Source organism: Heteronotia binoei, chromosome 1, assembly GCF_032191835.1.
Source record: "Heteronotia binoei isolate CCM8104 ecotype False Entrance Well chromosome 1, APGP_CSIRO_Hbin_v1, whole genome shotgun sequence".
NCBI classification, from domain to species: Eukaryota; Metazoa; Chordata; class Lepidosauria; order Squamata; family Gekkonidae; genus Heteronotia; species Heteronotia binoei.
The window spans coordinates 93,202,301-93,216,167 of NC_083223.1; the positions used below are offsets into that span (position 1 = coordinate 93,202,301).

The window sequence follows — 13,867 nt, forward strand, 5'->3', positions numbered from 1 at the left end:
ACTTGAGGAATTAGTTCTCCATTGATTCCATGCCTATTTTAATGTATTTTTTGAATTATTCTGCAAAATGTCTTAGATGCCTACACCCAGGGCCGGCTCTAGACTTTCTGACGACTTAGGCAAGGCTAAATTCTGGCATCCCCCTCCACTGATAACATCACTGAATCACATGGAAGGCACCCAATTTGGTGCTCCCAGAGGGCTGGCACCCTAGACACTTGCCTAATTTTCCTGGTGGCAGGCCAGCTCTGTCTATACCTGGTATCACAAGAGGAGATATATAAATGATAAATATATCTCTTTGTGTCTTAATGCCAGTTAAAACTATCAGCTTTAACAGGAACCATTGTGTTTTTGTAGATGTGTTAAATCTATTAGATCCTTTTCCTCAAGCAATATTAGGGAGAGGTGGGAAAAAGAATAAGCCTCAATTAGCTTCTTCTGTCTTATCTTCAACAGGGAAAAGATAAGATTGGGGAGGGGGAGAGTTAAGAAACTAAGCTGTAGACAAGTCCCCAGTTCAAATGTCACACCTTCTGTTTCATTCATGCACAACACAACCTTGGTGCACTCAAAGTAGCACCGTTACAATCAGCCTGACCTACTTAAATTTGGCCTGAGCCTCTCATCGCTGAATGAGGCTTCACTACAAAGTGAAACCTCGTTCAACGATGAGAGGCCAGGGCCAGGTTTAAGGGGGTTGGAGCGATTCTAGGTGCTACTTTGAGCATACTGGAGGGGCGGGGGATGGAGCGCACCATAGCGGAAAGGGAGGGAAAGAGAAGTAGTGTTTCCCAGAGAAGGGGAGGGGGGGCTTTAAAATACCCGGGAAGAGCGGTGCTCCACCGTCCCTTCCCAGGTATCGTAATGGTGGGGGGCGAGTCTGCCCACAGAGGGGGACGGCAGGCAGTGAGTCTGCCTGGGGCACTATGCACCCCAGGGCCAGACCTATGTAAGCTGCTCTGATTCTCTGATTCAGAGAGAAGGGCAGGGTATAAATCTGCAGTTTTTTTCTTCTTTGCCTTCAGAGCAGCTATTTGACTTGAGTGTCCAGGTGTGTGTTAGGTTGTCGTTTATAGGCCCAGGACTTTTTTTTTTTTTAGCAAGAACACACAGGAATGCAGTTTCGGTTGGCTTGGTGCCAAGGGGTGTGGCCTGATATGCAAATGAGTTCCTGTGTGAAACAATGGTGACATCAGTGACTAATATGCCAATGAGTTCCTGCTGGGCTTTTTTTTTTGTAGATGTCCCATATGCCAGATAAATATCTTTATATTTTCCCTTCTAGTAAAAATAGCAGTTTGGAGGAGGGTGTGTTGAGAGTAGCTATTTCACCTAGCAATTAAATTAACCTTTGCATTTAGCTATTAAATTAGCCTTTAGTACACAAATGTTGAGTTTGATGCTCAGCTCCAGCAATATGTGTGTGTGGCAGGGAAATACTGGCCCTCCTTGTAGGATTCTTCTAAGAGTTACTGAGAAGGGAATTGTTTTGAACATATTTTGAAGGCCTAACAGAGTTTAAGCAAACAAGCTCGAAGCAATATTAAAATAAAATAATGGCTGTGATCCCAGCACATATTTTGGCCGAGAAGAATTGTTTTTCCATCTTCCAGTTGAGCACACATTATCAGAACCTTTTCCATTCCTTTAAGGCAGCCATAGAATTAAAACATTTGCACTGAACAAATTGACTGCAGCAGATTTGGTGCCAAGGTTAATCTTGTACTTAAACTTGCAATCCTGGCAAAATAGCTTTTCGAGGACATTATTATGCTGCCTACTGCTTAACTATAACAGTGTATTAGGATCATTGGCATAATGTACCAGAGCTTTGCTTACACCTTCCACTGCACCTGAGAAGATAATGTGTCAGATGATATACATGCCAAACAGGTGTGTGTTCCTTTATTTTAAAATTGTTATATGTTTTTTAAAAGCTGCAATGAAGCATACTGATGGAGAGAATAAAATAAAATGATTAGATGCCTATACAGATTCAAATAACTCTCATTGGAATGTTTTTAAAAGCATTTAAAATAAACAAATAATATAAATAAATATAACAACAACAATTAATTAGTTCTAGGCAAGGATGGTTGAGTAGAATACAATAATCTGCACACATTGCATTCAAACTAATGCAATTTTCTTCATTTTTAGACCACTAATTTAAGCAATGTTTTATTTTAGCATTAACAGACAAGTGTATTGTTCTCTCTGTGTGAGTAAAGTGCCATCAAGTTGCAGGTGACTTATGGCATCCCCAGGAAGGGCTTTCAAGGCAAGCAAGAAGCAGAGGTGGTGTGCCAATGCCTTCCTCTGTAGAGTCTTCCTTGGTGGTCTCCCTTTCAGGTATTTACCTTGCTCATTAGGCTACAGCATGCCACTTTTCCTCCCTGTAGCCTTCTAGGGGGTAACATTAATAACAGGAAGCTTTAGCCCATATCTGGCTTCTTGAAGATAGTATTTTATTTATTGTTTGTTTATTTACAGAATTTGTATGCTGCCTTTCTTGCCAGTCACGGCCACCAAGGCAACTAACAGTTGAACCAAAACATTATCCAGGTATATTTTAGAGATTATGACCTAGAAAAGACCATGACTTTAGATTTATCTTAGTTAACAGTGTTCTCGCTCACACTACTGCATCATCAGTATAAAGATTAATAGTGGTATTGCCAATTCAGCCATGACTGGAGCATGGGAATTCACCTTATTTAGAGAGATCTTAAAACCACTTATATATAAGTTAAATAACATAGGTGCCAAAATACATCCATGTCTAACCCCCTTTTGTAGGAAAGATATTAGGAAAATATCTGAACCAAAACATTATCAAAATGTTATCAAAGTTCATTAAAAAAACAGTTAAAACCTGAACTAAAATACATATTAAAAGAATATAAAGCAGAGAGCTGGGAGGGAGGAATTATTAAGGAAATGCCAGGCCAAGCAAAAAGTTTTTTCTTGCTTGCAGAAGGCAGTGACAGAAAGGGGCAACAAGTATCCCTGGAGAGAGAGTTCCATAGTTTTGGTGCCATAGCTATGGAGGTCCTCCTCTTGGGTTGCTATTTCCCCATTCTCAGAAGATAAAGCACCCAAAGCAGGGCATCGTAAGATGACAGCAGGTAGTTTCATACGGGAGTAGACTGTCCTTTAGGTATGCTGGTTCCAAGCCATATAGGGCTTTAAAGGTCAACATCAGCACCTTGAATTGGACTCAGAAACAAATCAAGGGCCAGTGCAGATGGGTCAAGTTTGGAGTAATATGGTCCCTGTGACCTTTTCCAGTCAGCATTCAGGCTGCAGTATTTTCTACCAACTGACATTTCTAAGAACATTTCAAAGGCAGCCCCATGTAAAGTACATAGCAGTAATTTAACCGAGATGTTACCAGGGCATGCACCACAGTGGTCAGATCTTTTCTGCCCAGGAAAGGCTGTAGTAGCTGGCTAATCAGCCAAAGCTGGTAAAAAGATATTCTTATCCAGAGCTGTCACCTGCTTATCCAGAAGTAGGCCCCAGCCCAGGACCTCTCCTCCCCCAAGATTAAGATTCAAGCAGAGTGCAACTCCATCCAGAACAGGTAACGCCTTACATCTTGGGTCAGACTTTCTCTCCAGTAGCAGTTCTGTCTTGTTGAGATTAACCTTAAGTTTATTAGCTCATATCTACCCAAAACTGCCTCCAAGCATTCGGGGTTTGTACAGTGTCCAAAGAAGCATGAAATAGAGATGAGCATTATCTCTATATTGGCAGGGTTGCCAGGTGAGGATGACAAACCAGTGAGGGACTTACCAGGATACTGCAGAAGAGGGGATGGAGGCTCTGGGAGAGGGGAGGAAAGATTGAACTCCAAAACATCACATTTAAAGGGACTGTGCTCCTTTTAAACACATTCCCTCCATTAAAAATAGTGGAGGATGGGGCTCATAGAATTGGACCCCCTGGTCCACTCTTTTTGAAACTGAGGGGAGGAGTTTGAAGAGAGACACCAGCAGCTATGCTGAAAATTTGGTGCCTCTACCTCAAAAAATCTTCCTGACCAACAGATTGATTCTCCATTGTACCCTATGGGTATATGGAATGCCCAGGGATCATCCCTCCCACTTTCTTATAGCCCTGAAGTGGGAGGAGGGGCTGCAAAGCAGGAGATCCCATGCATCCAACTGGGGAATGGCAATCCAACATATTGTTGACAGCCCAGCCTAAATCTTCAGATGCCCTTCCCCACTGGTTTCATGTAGATGTTAAAGAACACAAAGGACAAGATGGAGCTTTGTGGGACCACATAGGCCAGTGGCCAAAGCCACTGTCCCCCAGCACCATCTTCTGAAACCAGCCTTCCATGTAGAATTGGAGCCATTGCAGAATGATACTTTCCAGTCACAACCCCCAAAATGTGGACTAAAAGAATACCATGATTATTGGTATTGAAAGCTTCTGAGAGGTCTAGGAGAATGAGCAGAGTTGTATACCCCTTTTCCTCTCCTGGCACAGGTCATTCCCAGAGCTACCAAAACTGTTTCAGTTATGCCCAGGCTTGAAACCAGATGGCTACAGATCCAAAAAATCTCCTTCATCCAGGCATACTAGAAGTTGCCCAGTCAATACCCAGTTAATCACTTTGCATTTAATCACTTTCTTCAATCATCTTGTATCTATTTACTCAGTTTCCTGGGCATTGGGTAGATTTTTTTTTCCATAATGGACACATCACATCCTGTTTTCAAGGCAAGCATTTGGCCTCTCATCCACAGTATCTGGATGGAGCAGAAGTTGTCGGATTTGCCAACTAACCAAACCCACTACCTTCCAGTTCTCCTTTCAAGTCCCTTTGGTAAAATCAGTTGCTGACCAAGTCTGCTGAATTTAGCTACAGCTAAATACAATTTCTGATCACTTTTTTGATGTTTTTAATTTCTGGATATTTATAATAATAAAGATTCAAAAATTAATTCAGACATATTGTTACAGAACAGAACTACTAATTTCAAAAAAACAAGGCACAAATGGTTAGAATAAATATATTTAGTTAGCAAATTTATGTGCTGCCTTTTTGTATTTATTCAGAATGCCCAAAGTAGCTAATGGGCTTTTTTTTTTTTTTTAAAGCAGGTCTGTTGATGTCCTCTTGTTTCAATCACATTAATCTGAAAAATGGGCAACTATCCTTAGGACAGTTCTAAGGGATCTTCCTTCATACACTTTGAAGGAATAGTGTGTTTCCACTGGCATCCCAAATTATAATGATGGTTGCAGAATATAAACTATATCTGTTAGGGTTTATAAATATATATAGCTATGGAAGTTTGATGCTATTACCAAGAAGAGCGAGGCATAGTTCAAGTTACAGTGAAGGATGGAATATGCATTCAAATATATTTTCCCTCAGCTATCAAGGTGGCATCAGATGGGAAGGTTCTCCTTTGGAGGATGGAAGTTTAAATGGAAAATTAAGCACTTAGAACTCTTGTGCATCATTTTAGCTCTGACAGTCACACTTCACCAGGTACATTTTGAAGTGTAGTGAATCATATTTTAAGCAAGCTGCCTTTAATAGAAAGATAGCAGGTTTTGTAGCGGAGGTAAATTATAAGGCTTTGAAGACTGAACTTTCTCCTCATATTGACTAGCATTAAAATAATAAAAAAAAAACCCCTGCTCATGGACAGTAAAGCACTTATTTTGTTTTATAGATTGGAACTTGGGACCCTGCAAGTGGTCTTAACATGACTGAGAATCAGAAAGGAAAACCAGCAAACATTACTGATTCCCTATCTAATCGCTCCCTCACCGTAACCACCATCTTGGTAAGTAATCATATGAGCAGTCATTTTCTTGCAATATAGCTGTTAATGAAAGCTGTGGGGAAAAGTGATGCTAATTACAATAGCAATGACCAGTATGTAAATGCTTCTCATAGTTATTTTGCAATTACTAGATAATGGATGATCTGAAGTGTTAATTTAGTTATGGGATTTTTACTCTTGTCTATGATGATGACTGTTCATTTTAATCTCAGTTGATTCATCATCTATATTCTTATGATTGCTTAACACTTTTATATTTGGGCAAAAGTTGCTGCTGTTTTAAGTTTGGAAAAATGTGAATATATGTTATGTAACTGAAAGAAAATTAGCTCATTGGTTTATGAAGAATTCAAGATACATTCATTAAGGATTTTTCCCTCCCAGAAGAAGCAGTTAGGGTTTCTTCTCCTAGGCAAGAGGAGTTGCTTATATTTTGCTTTCCACCTGATGGTGGCTCTCAGGAAGAATAATAAATTTTCTGGGAAACATTTTCTCCTCTATTTCATATTCTGTATTCTTTATAAAGATGAAGGCACACATCAACTATGATCATATAACTGAATGACTGTAACATGATCTACATGTGTGTACAATTAAATAGCATTACCAGATTTTTAGTGGTACAGCTATGATGGCCTTTCATTATTTTATATATACGTTGGAAGAAGACAAAATGGAATTGTTTGAAATTTAATAACAAAAACTGTACACAGGGATGGTGATGTATGCAAGGCCATCTCTCTCTCTCTCTCTCTCTCTCTCTGTATTTTCTCTAATTGCTGTCTATTTATTTTAAGATACTGGGGTTTAAACATCTCATTTTTAAATCTGTCCCTGGTCTGGGGCTTTTGTCAGGAGACTATAGGATGTCTGAGTAAAACATTAAATTGTTTTGACTGATTGTGGCTATGAGATATAGTTGTCTCTTCTTCCTTCTCTCAAGTTCTAACTGCTGAATGTTAAAGCCCTTTGTATATTCTTTATATCTGACATAAGTGTTAATTAGATATCACAGCCCTTTAACTCTAGTAGCCATAGTGAGAAGAATAATATTTCTTCTAAAGCAGTAATATCTGCAATTCCTTGGATATGTTATGAATAAGGTTGGATGGGTTTGGGCAACATGTATTACTTTGGTTTTCTTCTACACTATCACATTTTCCCCATAAAATGGATAGAAAGCACAACCAAATATCTGCAATAAAATATTTTGTGATTCTAGATCCTTTGTTATATTGACAGATCAATCAAAAGAACCTATCAATGGAAATTCTAAAAAAAGTTGTCTAAAAATGTAGGACATCACAGGATAAACTCAAAGATTAAAACACTTCTAACCCATTAGATAGTCATCTAAATGTTTTTAAAGTACCTAAAATGCAGGGCTTTTTTGTAGAAAAAGCCCAGGAAGAATCATTTGCATATTAGGCCACACCCCCATTGATGCCACCATTATTTCACAGAGTTTTTGTAGAAAAAGCCCAGCAGGCTCATTTGCATATTAGGCCACACCCACTGACACCAAGACAGCCAGAACTGCGTTCCTGTGCATTCTTGCTCAAAAAAAGTCTTGCTTTTTCACACATTCTTCCTTTTATGGCTTGCACAATTGCATTGTGGTCTGCCCTATTTGTTTCATTTATTAATGGTCCACCATCCTCATTGAGATTCAAGGTGGATTACGGGGTGTAAACCAGCGCAATCAAACAGCATAAAACAACTAATGAACAATGCAGTAGGACTAGGATTATATAATTACAGATCAAGATGAACAATGGACCACCTAAAGCAATAGAGAATGTGGATTATAAAATTTACCCCTACAGATGGAAGAAAAAAGGTGGACACAAAGGGTTAGTTAAACTAAGGACCAATTTATCTTAACATTATTTAAACAGCAAGGGCAATAGCATAACTAGTGGCACGGACAGGGCCAGAAGTAACAACATCCCCTCCCCTGCCACATAATGGTCGAGCCACTCTTGCCCCTAAGTAGAGCCATCCACAAACAGCTTGTACCCAGCCAGCACAGCAAACGGGCTATGCCCTGGAGTTACAACCTCCATCACATAGCTGAAGGCAATCCAAAGCAGTCTGCGTCCTCATTCAGTCTGGCTGCACAGTCCAGGAATGATTCAGCAAGACCCCTATGCCCTAAAAGAGGGGTGCTAGTGGTGCTCACCAAGCCACATAGCATCAACTGAACTGAATCCTGTCACCACAAGGCCAAGTCTCTGCTTAGACCATTGCTCCTATCTATAGGCCTAACACCTCCCTAAGCCCTTGCTGTAAATCTTCCAAGAAGGCGTCATTTCCTTTATCAGAAAGATGCATGCCATCTGTCCTGTACAAGTCCATACAATCAGCACAGATGTAAGGGTGAGGTAAATAGTGGCAGGCTCTGCCTGGGCAGGAGCAGAGCCAGCTGTTAATGAATGCCGGCTCTGCCCCCAATGCTCCCATTAAGCTCTGCACTCTGCCGCCCTGCTGCCCTTCCTCCTTGTTTGGAGGCAAAAGTGGCCCCCAACAGTATGGCTGGTTGGTCAGTCATTGGGTGGAAGCTGAAATATAAGACAATGAAGTAAAAGTGGGGGATATCTGCAGTATTCATTGCAATAGACTACAATTCTAGTCCTACAATCTTATAATAAAGGTGCCCTCCTGGGCTGTTACATTATACTAAAGTTTGAATCTTTTTTTAAAAAAACATCATCTTGAACTTTGAAACTAAGAACATTCCCAGGGCATCAGCTTTCAAGAGTCAGAGATCCCTTTGTTAGAGCTCATTCTGGAAATCTTACTAGTCTTTTAAGATACTACTGGATTTGCCCCTTCTACTGCAGATCAACATATTTACCCACCTGAACCTGTTTTTGAAATCATGATGACATTATAATAATAACCCTGGTTCTGACTAATTTGCAAGCTGGAGTCATGAGAAGAGCATATGAGCACTGTATTTAAAGTAAACAGTTTAGGACCATTGACAAAACAAATTCCACATTGTTTAAGATGATGTGTTGATGTCATGCAAAATTACTAATGGTCTGCTGATCATTGGTAGTGTTTGCCACTCTGTTACTTACTAGATTAAATATCTATAGTCAAATCATAATAATAGAAACATTTATTACTACTGAGGAGTCTAAGGAATTAGAATACCACATTATATGTAATTCTTAATTAAGTACGCCTAGAGCTGTTCTTCATTTGTTTTGAGAAATGATGAAACACAAATTACTTGAGCAAAGGATAACATGATTGCTTATAGATGGAAGGTTTTCTAATAATCAGGTATTAGGCAAAGGAGTCTACATTCTCAACTGGAAGAAAGTATGTGTGAAGTAAATGGAAGGAGGGATGAAGAATCAGAAACATGAGAGTAAACAGCAGATTGTTTCATAGGTTTGTTGCAACAGAATATAAATACATATAATCAGGGCCTTTTTTGTAACAGGAACTCATTTGCATATTAGGCCACACTTCCTGACACCAAACCAGCCAGAACTGTGTTCCTGTGCATTCAGGCTCAAAAAAAGCCCTGAGCCACACACCCTTGATTCAGTCTGGCCCTGTTCTAAGAACCCTGTAAGCTCTAGGAGGATTGGCTACATCAGGGGTGTGTGGCCTAATATGCAAAGGAGTTCCTGCTACAAAAAAGCCCTGCGTATAATGAAGTCCAATTCAGAACAATTAAATGGACTTAGTCATGATGACTGATTAATAGGCTGTGTCCACTGAGCATTGCAATAATTTACATGACTTAGAACTGCTATAAACCCACTGATGATAACTAGTGTGAGATATGAAATATTTTCTACTCCAGTCCCAGCTATTGTATTGCTAGCTTGCTGTCATTTTTAAAAATTATTTATTTCAAAAAACAACAGAAAAAAGAACAAGTGGGGGGGAGTCAAAATACAGCAACTGAAAAAAGGGCTTTTTAAAAAATATCTATAAAGTAGAAACAAAAATATAACAACTATGGTGGCAAGTGTATACATAACTCTGTATAGAACATTGCCTAATATCTGCAAATACTCAATTGTTGTCTAGATGTCACGTGTTCAAATACTGATAAAGTTCTAAAGTCCATTGATTTACCAATCCAATAATTTACCAAAGGTGGTGTTTATCTCTTCAGTGCTGGAATACAAGTCTTTTAGCTATAGTAAGGGCACCAAGGATCCATTTTCATCAACCATCATTTAGTCTCCTAGGTACGGGCAAATAGTTTAAAAGTACATAAGCATCCTCAAAAACTGATGAATATTCTAATGCAAAATTGATATGAGTATAATTTCCTCCAGAAAAATCGATTGACTAGATGTGCTCAAATCATATGCTTAAAGCAGTGGTCCCCAACCTTTTTTGCTTTTTTGCCCCAGGGCTGGCAGGGTGGGGGCACCCAATTCAGCCTCCCCCCTGCCGTCCCACGGTGCCTCCTCCCCCATTTCCTCCTCCCTCCTTCGCCCCCCTGTGCAGCCTTGCCGCCGCCCCCTGCGCAGCCTCGCAGCCTCCTCCTCTCCCCATTTTCTTCTTCCCCCCTGCACAGCCTCGCTGCCTCTTAAAAGTGCAACTTCACTCCTACTTTGTTCTACTGCTTCAGACCAACACAGCTGTCCACTTGGATCTATCCTCCTCCCCCTGTTTTTTCCTCCCTCCTTCACCCCCCTTTGCAGCTTCGCCATCTCCCCCCACCCATTTTCACCATTTTAAGGCTGGGGAAGGGGCCATGAAGCTCTTCCCAGGCCGACCCCCCCCCCCAGGAAGAAGGCAAGGGCAGTGTCCCTTGCCACTACTGCAATGGTTTTTCCAGCTGATCAGTTGTTTAGCAGGGGGGAAGTTGGCCTGGGAGACATTTCACCGCCCCTTCTTTGGCCTTAAAATGTTGAAATTGGGTGGGAGGTGCCGCAGTGGGGTGATGCGGCTGTGGATGGCGGTGAGGCTGTGCGGCCCATTGCAAACAGGTCGTGGCCCGGTACCGGTCCCTGGCTCGGGAGTTGGGGATCCCTGGCTTAAAGGATGCTTCCTTTGAGTTATAATGCCAACAGTTACACATTTTACTCAATCCTTTGCTAAAGAGTTGTTTTAATGTCCAATATATTCTAAACAATTTTTTTTTGCTGAATAAAGCTGCAACAAGATCCATAGAAAGAACAAGTATAAAGTGTAAGGCAATATCCCATTCTTGTGGCAAAATAAAGTGATTTAGCTCCTTATTTCATTCATTAATGAGATGCTGCATATTATATTTATTAATCAATGTAAATATTTACAAACAAGTATTGTAGGTTTCATTTTTTTTACATTGATTCATTTAGAGTTTTCAGGAGCAAAGGGGACTCTGAAGCAATGCCATAGGGCCATATTTAGATACCAACTGATGTTGCCATTCAACAGAAGTTGACAAAATCATATTTAGACATGAGCTGAAAAAATTACAAAAACTCATCATCATAGTCTATCAAATGGTCCAGATTTCTTCCCGTTTTTAATGTCTGGATTGACCCATAACATTAATTTAGTATAGGGTTGTCAGATCATACTTAGCTGCTGGCAGGGAGTATCCTAGACCTGGTCCAGGAGTCTTCTGCTGTGCATGATGATGTCCCTGTTTTGGGGTGGATTTTCTCTTGCTGGCTATCTGGGGGGCAGTGAACTGGAGACCCAAAGTCTGGTGGATCCCCGAGTTGAATGGGGGTGTGGGGTGGGTGGGTCTGGCAACCCTAATTTTGTATGTGGAAATGGATCAAATTGATATTTTCATGACAATATGGAGCATTGTTTTCTAGCTACCAAAATTGCAGGAGGAAAGGAATCCATTCTAGCATAAGTAGATCCTAATGCATCCTTAGAAAGTGGCACCAGACAAGAAGCCTCCAAATGGACACTCCAAGTGCAAGCAGTGATTCCAGTAATTAGTACAAATTAACTAGTATGCCTGATGATATAAGCTAAGATGAGGAAAACCAAATTCTCCTTCACTGAATGACTCTTTAAAGAAATTTGAGGTTGTAAGGAACCCAACATACATTTCCAAAACAAAGTATACATTTATGAATATATCTGCAATGTATATTGCATGTGAAATATAAATAAAAGACTTGCATATGAAATATAAATAAGCCTAAGTATAATATTCATTTTGAGTGTATTTACTTTGCCCCATAGAGACAAGTTTAAAGTTGCCAATCTATCTAAAACCAAAGATTTAACAGCAGTTAGCTTGTTACAGTGTAGCATAACGATATGCTTAATATCTCTAGGAATCAATATTCCAAGGTAAGTAATAACATTTTGTTACTACCAAAATGTCCATAGGCAAATACATTCTGTGATATATTGTCTCCCAGTGGCATCAACTCAGATTTTGCTCAATTAAATTGAATAACCAGACAAGATATTAATCATATTTGTTAATGTAGGAATGGAAGACTGAGGTTCTGAAATAAAGAATAAAATATCCTCATAAAATAATAATTTTAAATTCCAAAGGTTTCTATAAAGCAATGAATATTATTGTTTTATCCAATGGCACAAGCCAAACATAAGTTAAAAAAGAAACATAGGACAAAGAAAGCAACTTTGTCTTGTACGCCTCTTAAAAGGGAACAATTCAGAAAATATGCTATTAGTCAGCATCCTAGATTTTGGAGATTAATAAGGAGTTCTGATTCACTTCAAACATTTGTGAGGAAAACTGAATTTAGTCAATATAGCAAAGATAAATTTGTCAAAGTTTTTTTCAGCATCAAGCTCAGTCAAATCTCTTACTGTTTAAAGCAATCAAACTGGTGATCAGCCTAAGATAATTAGTGCTTTGCCTGACTCATATAAATCCTACTTGGTTGATGTGTATCAAAGTTGTTACTAGGGATGGGCACAGACCAGAAAATGCTGGTTCGGTTCACAAACAGAACCAGACTCGTTCCCAGACCAGTTCACGAATTGAACCACAGCCTGGTCCAGTTTTTAAAAAGCCACCCCCCCCCCAGGGCTTCAAAGTGCCAAAATGGCAAGTTGTCTTCAGATCACTCTCCTCAATGTACACATCAAGTTTGGTCCACATTTGACTTCGGGGGGCTGAGTTACAGACCCCTAAAAAAGATCATTCAGTGCTTTTCAACGGAATATCACCTCGGCTGATTCAGGAGTGACAAAAACTGACCTAGGTGAGCTAGAGGTCTTCAACTCATATAGTTCCTCCCTGGGGTGACCCTCCACATGCCCCCACAAGTTACATGCATGTCAGATTTGGGGGGATCCAAGTAGCAGACCTCCAAGCAAGGTGCCTCCAGGAAACTGTTTTTGGGTGAGTTGTCTAGCACCATTTTGAGACACTACAGTGTGGACCTGGTTAAATTACAGGCATCAGACTCCCAGAGTACCTTCCAGGGACCACCCACTTGGCTGCAGGTGGCTGTGTCTTCATGGGACCAGTCACCCAGCCCTGGCGACATGATTACTGACTGGGGCCAAGCCTTCCATTCTACGTGGGAAGGTGACAGCCGGGCAACTGGGACTCACTGTACAGCTGTGGGAGGGGGCACTGGTGGACTAGCTAAGAGAACATGTGGGAATACGTTGCAGAGGAGAAAGGATGCTTTTTTGGAGGAGCAGAAAGGGTACCCCACAGCCAGGGAAGAGGGCAGTTAGCCAAGTCCCTCAGAAATCTGTAGATAGTTTGGGTGCCTGAGTGGGATTGGAGAATGGAAACCCCCTGTGCAGAGACTCAAGCAATGCAGGAAGTAACAAGTTGTTTTGGGGAGGAGTAGAAAGGGGACCCCACAGCCATGGAAGAGAGCAGTTAACCAAGCCCCCCAGAAATCTGTAGGTAGTTTGGGTGCCTGAATGGGAGAGAAGAGAGGATACCCCATAGGCAGAGACTCAAGCAACTCAGAAAGAAACGAGGTGCTTTTAGGAGGAGCAGAAAGGGGACCCCATAGCTAGCATGTAGAGAAAGGGCAGTTTTCAGAACCCACAAAAGTGAATAGTCCACCCCCAAATCAAATCAAAAACATATTTTAAAAGAAAAAAAATCTATCCAT

The 13,867-nt window shown here is 40.5% G+C and overlaps 1 protein-coding gene across 4 annotated transcripts in view; it reads left to right on the forward strand.

The window, feature by feature from the left end:
- Positions 1-13,867, forward strand: part of GRIK2 (glutamate ionotropic receptor kainate type subunit 2) — an 896,645-nt gene that overhangs the window by 483,628 nt on the left and 399,150 nt on the right. For all 4 annotated transcript variants that reach the window (XM_060237503.1, XM_060237506.1, XM_060237504.1 and 1 more), the window contains exon 10: positions 5,703-5,816. In XM_060237503.1, coding sequence (XP_060093486.1) covers positions 5,703-5,816 — 114 coding nt within the window. The remainder of the gene's footprint in view (positions 1-5,702; positions 5,817-13,867) is intronic.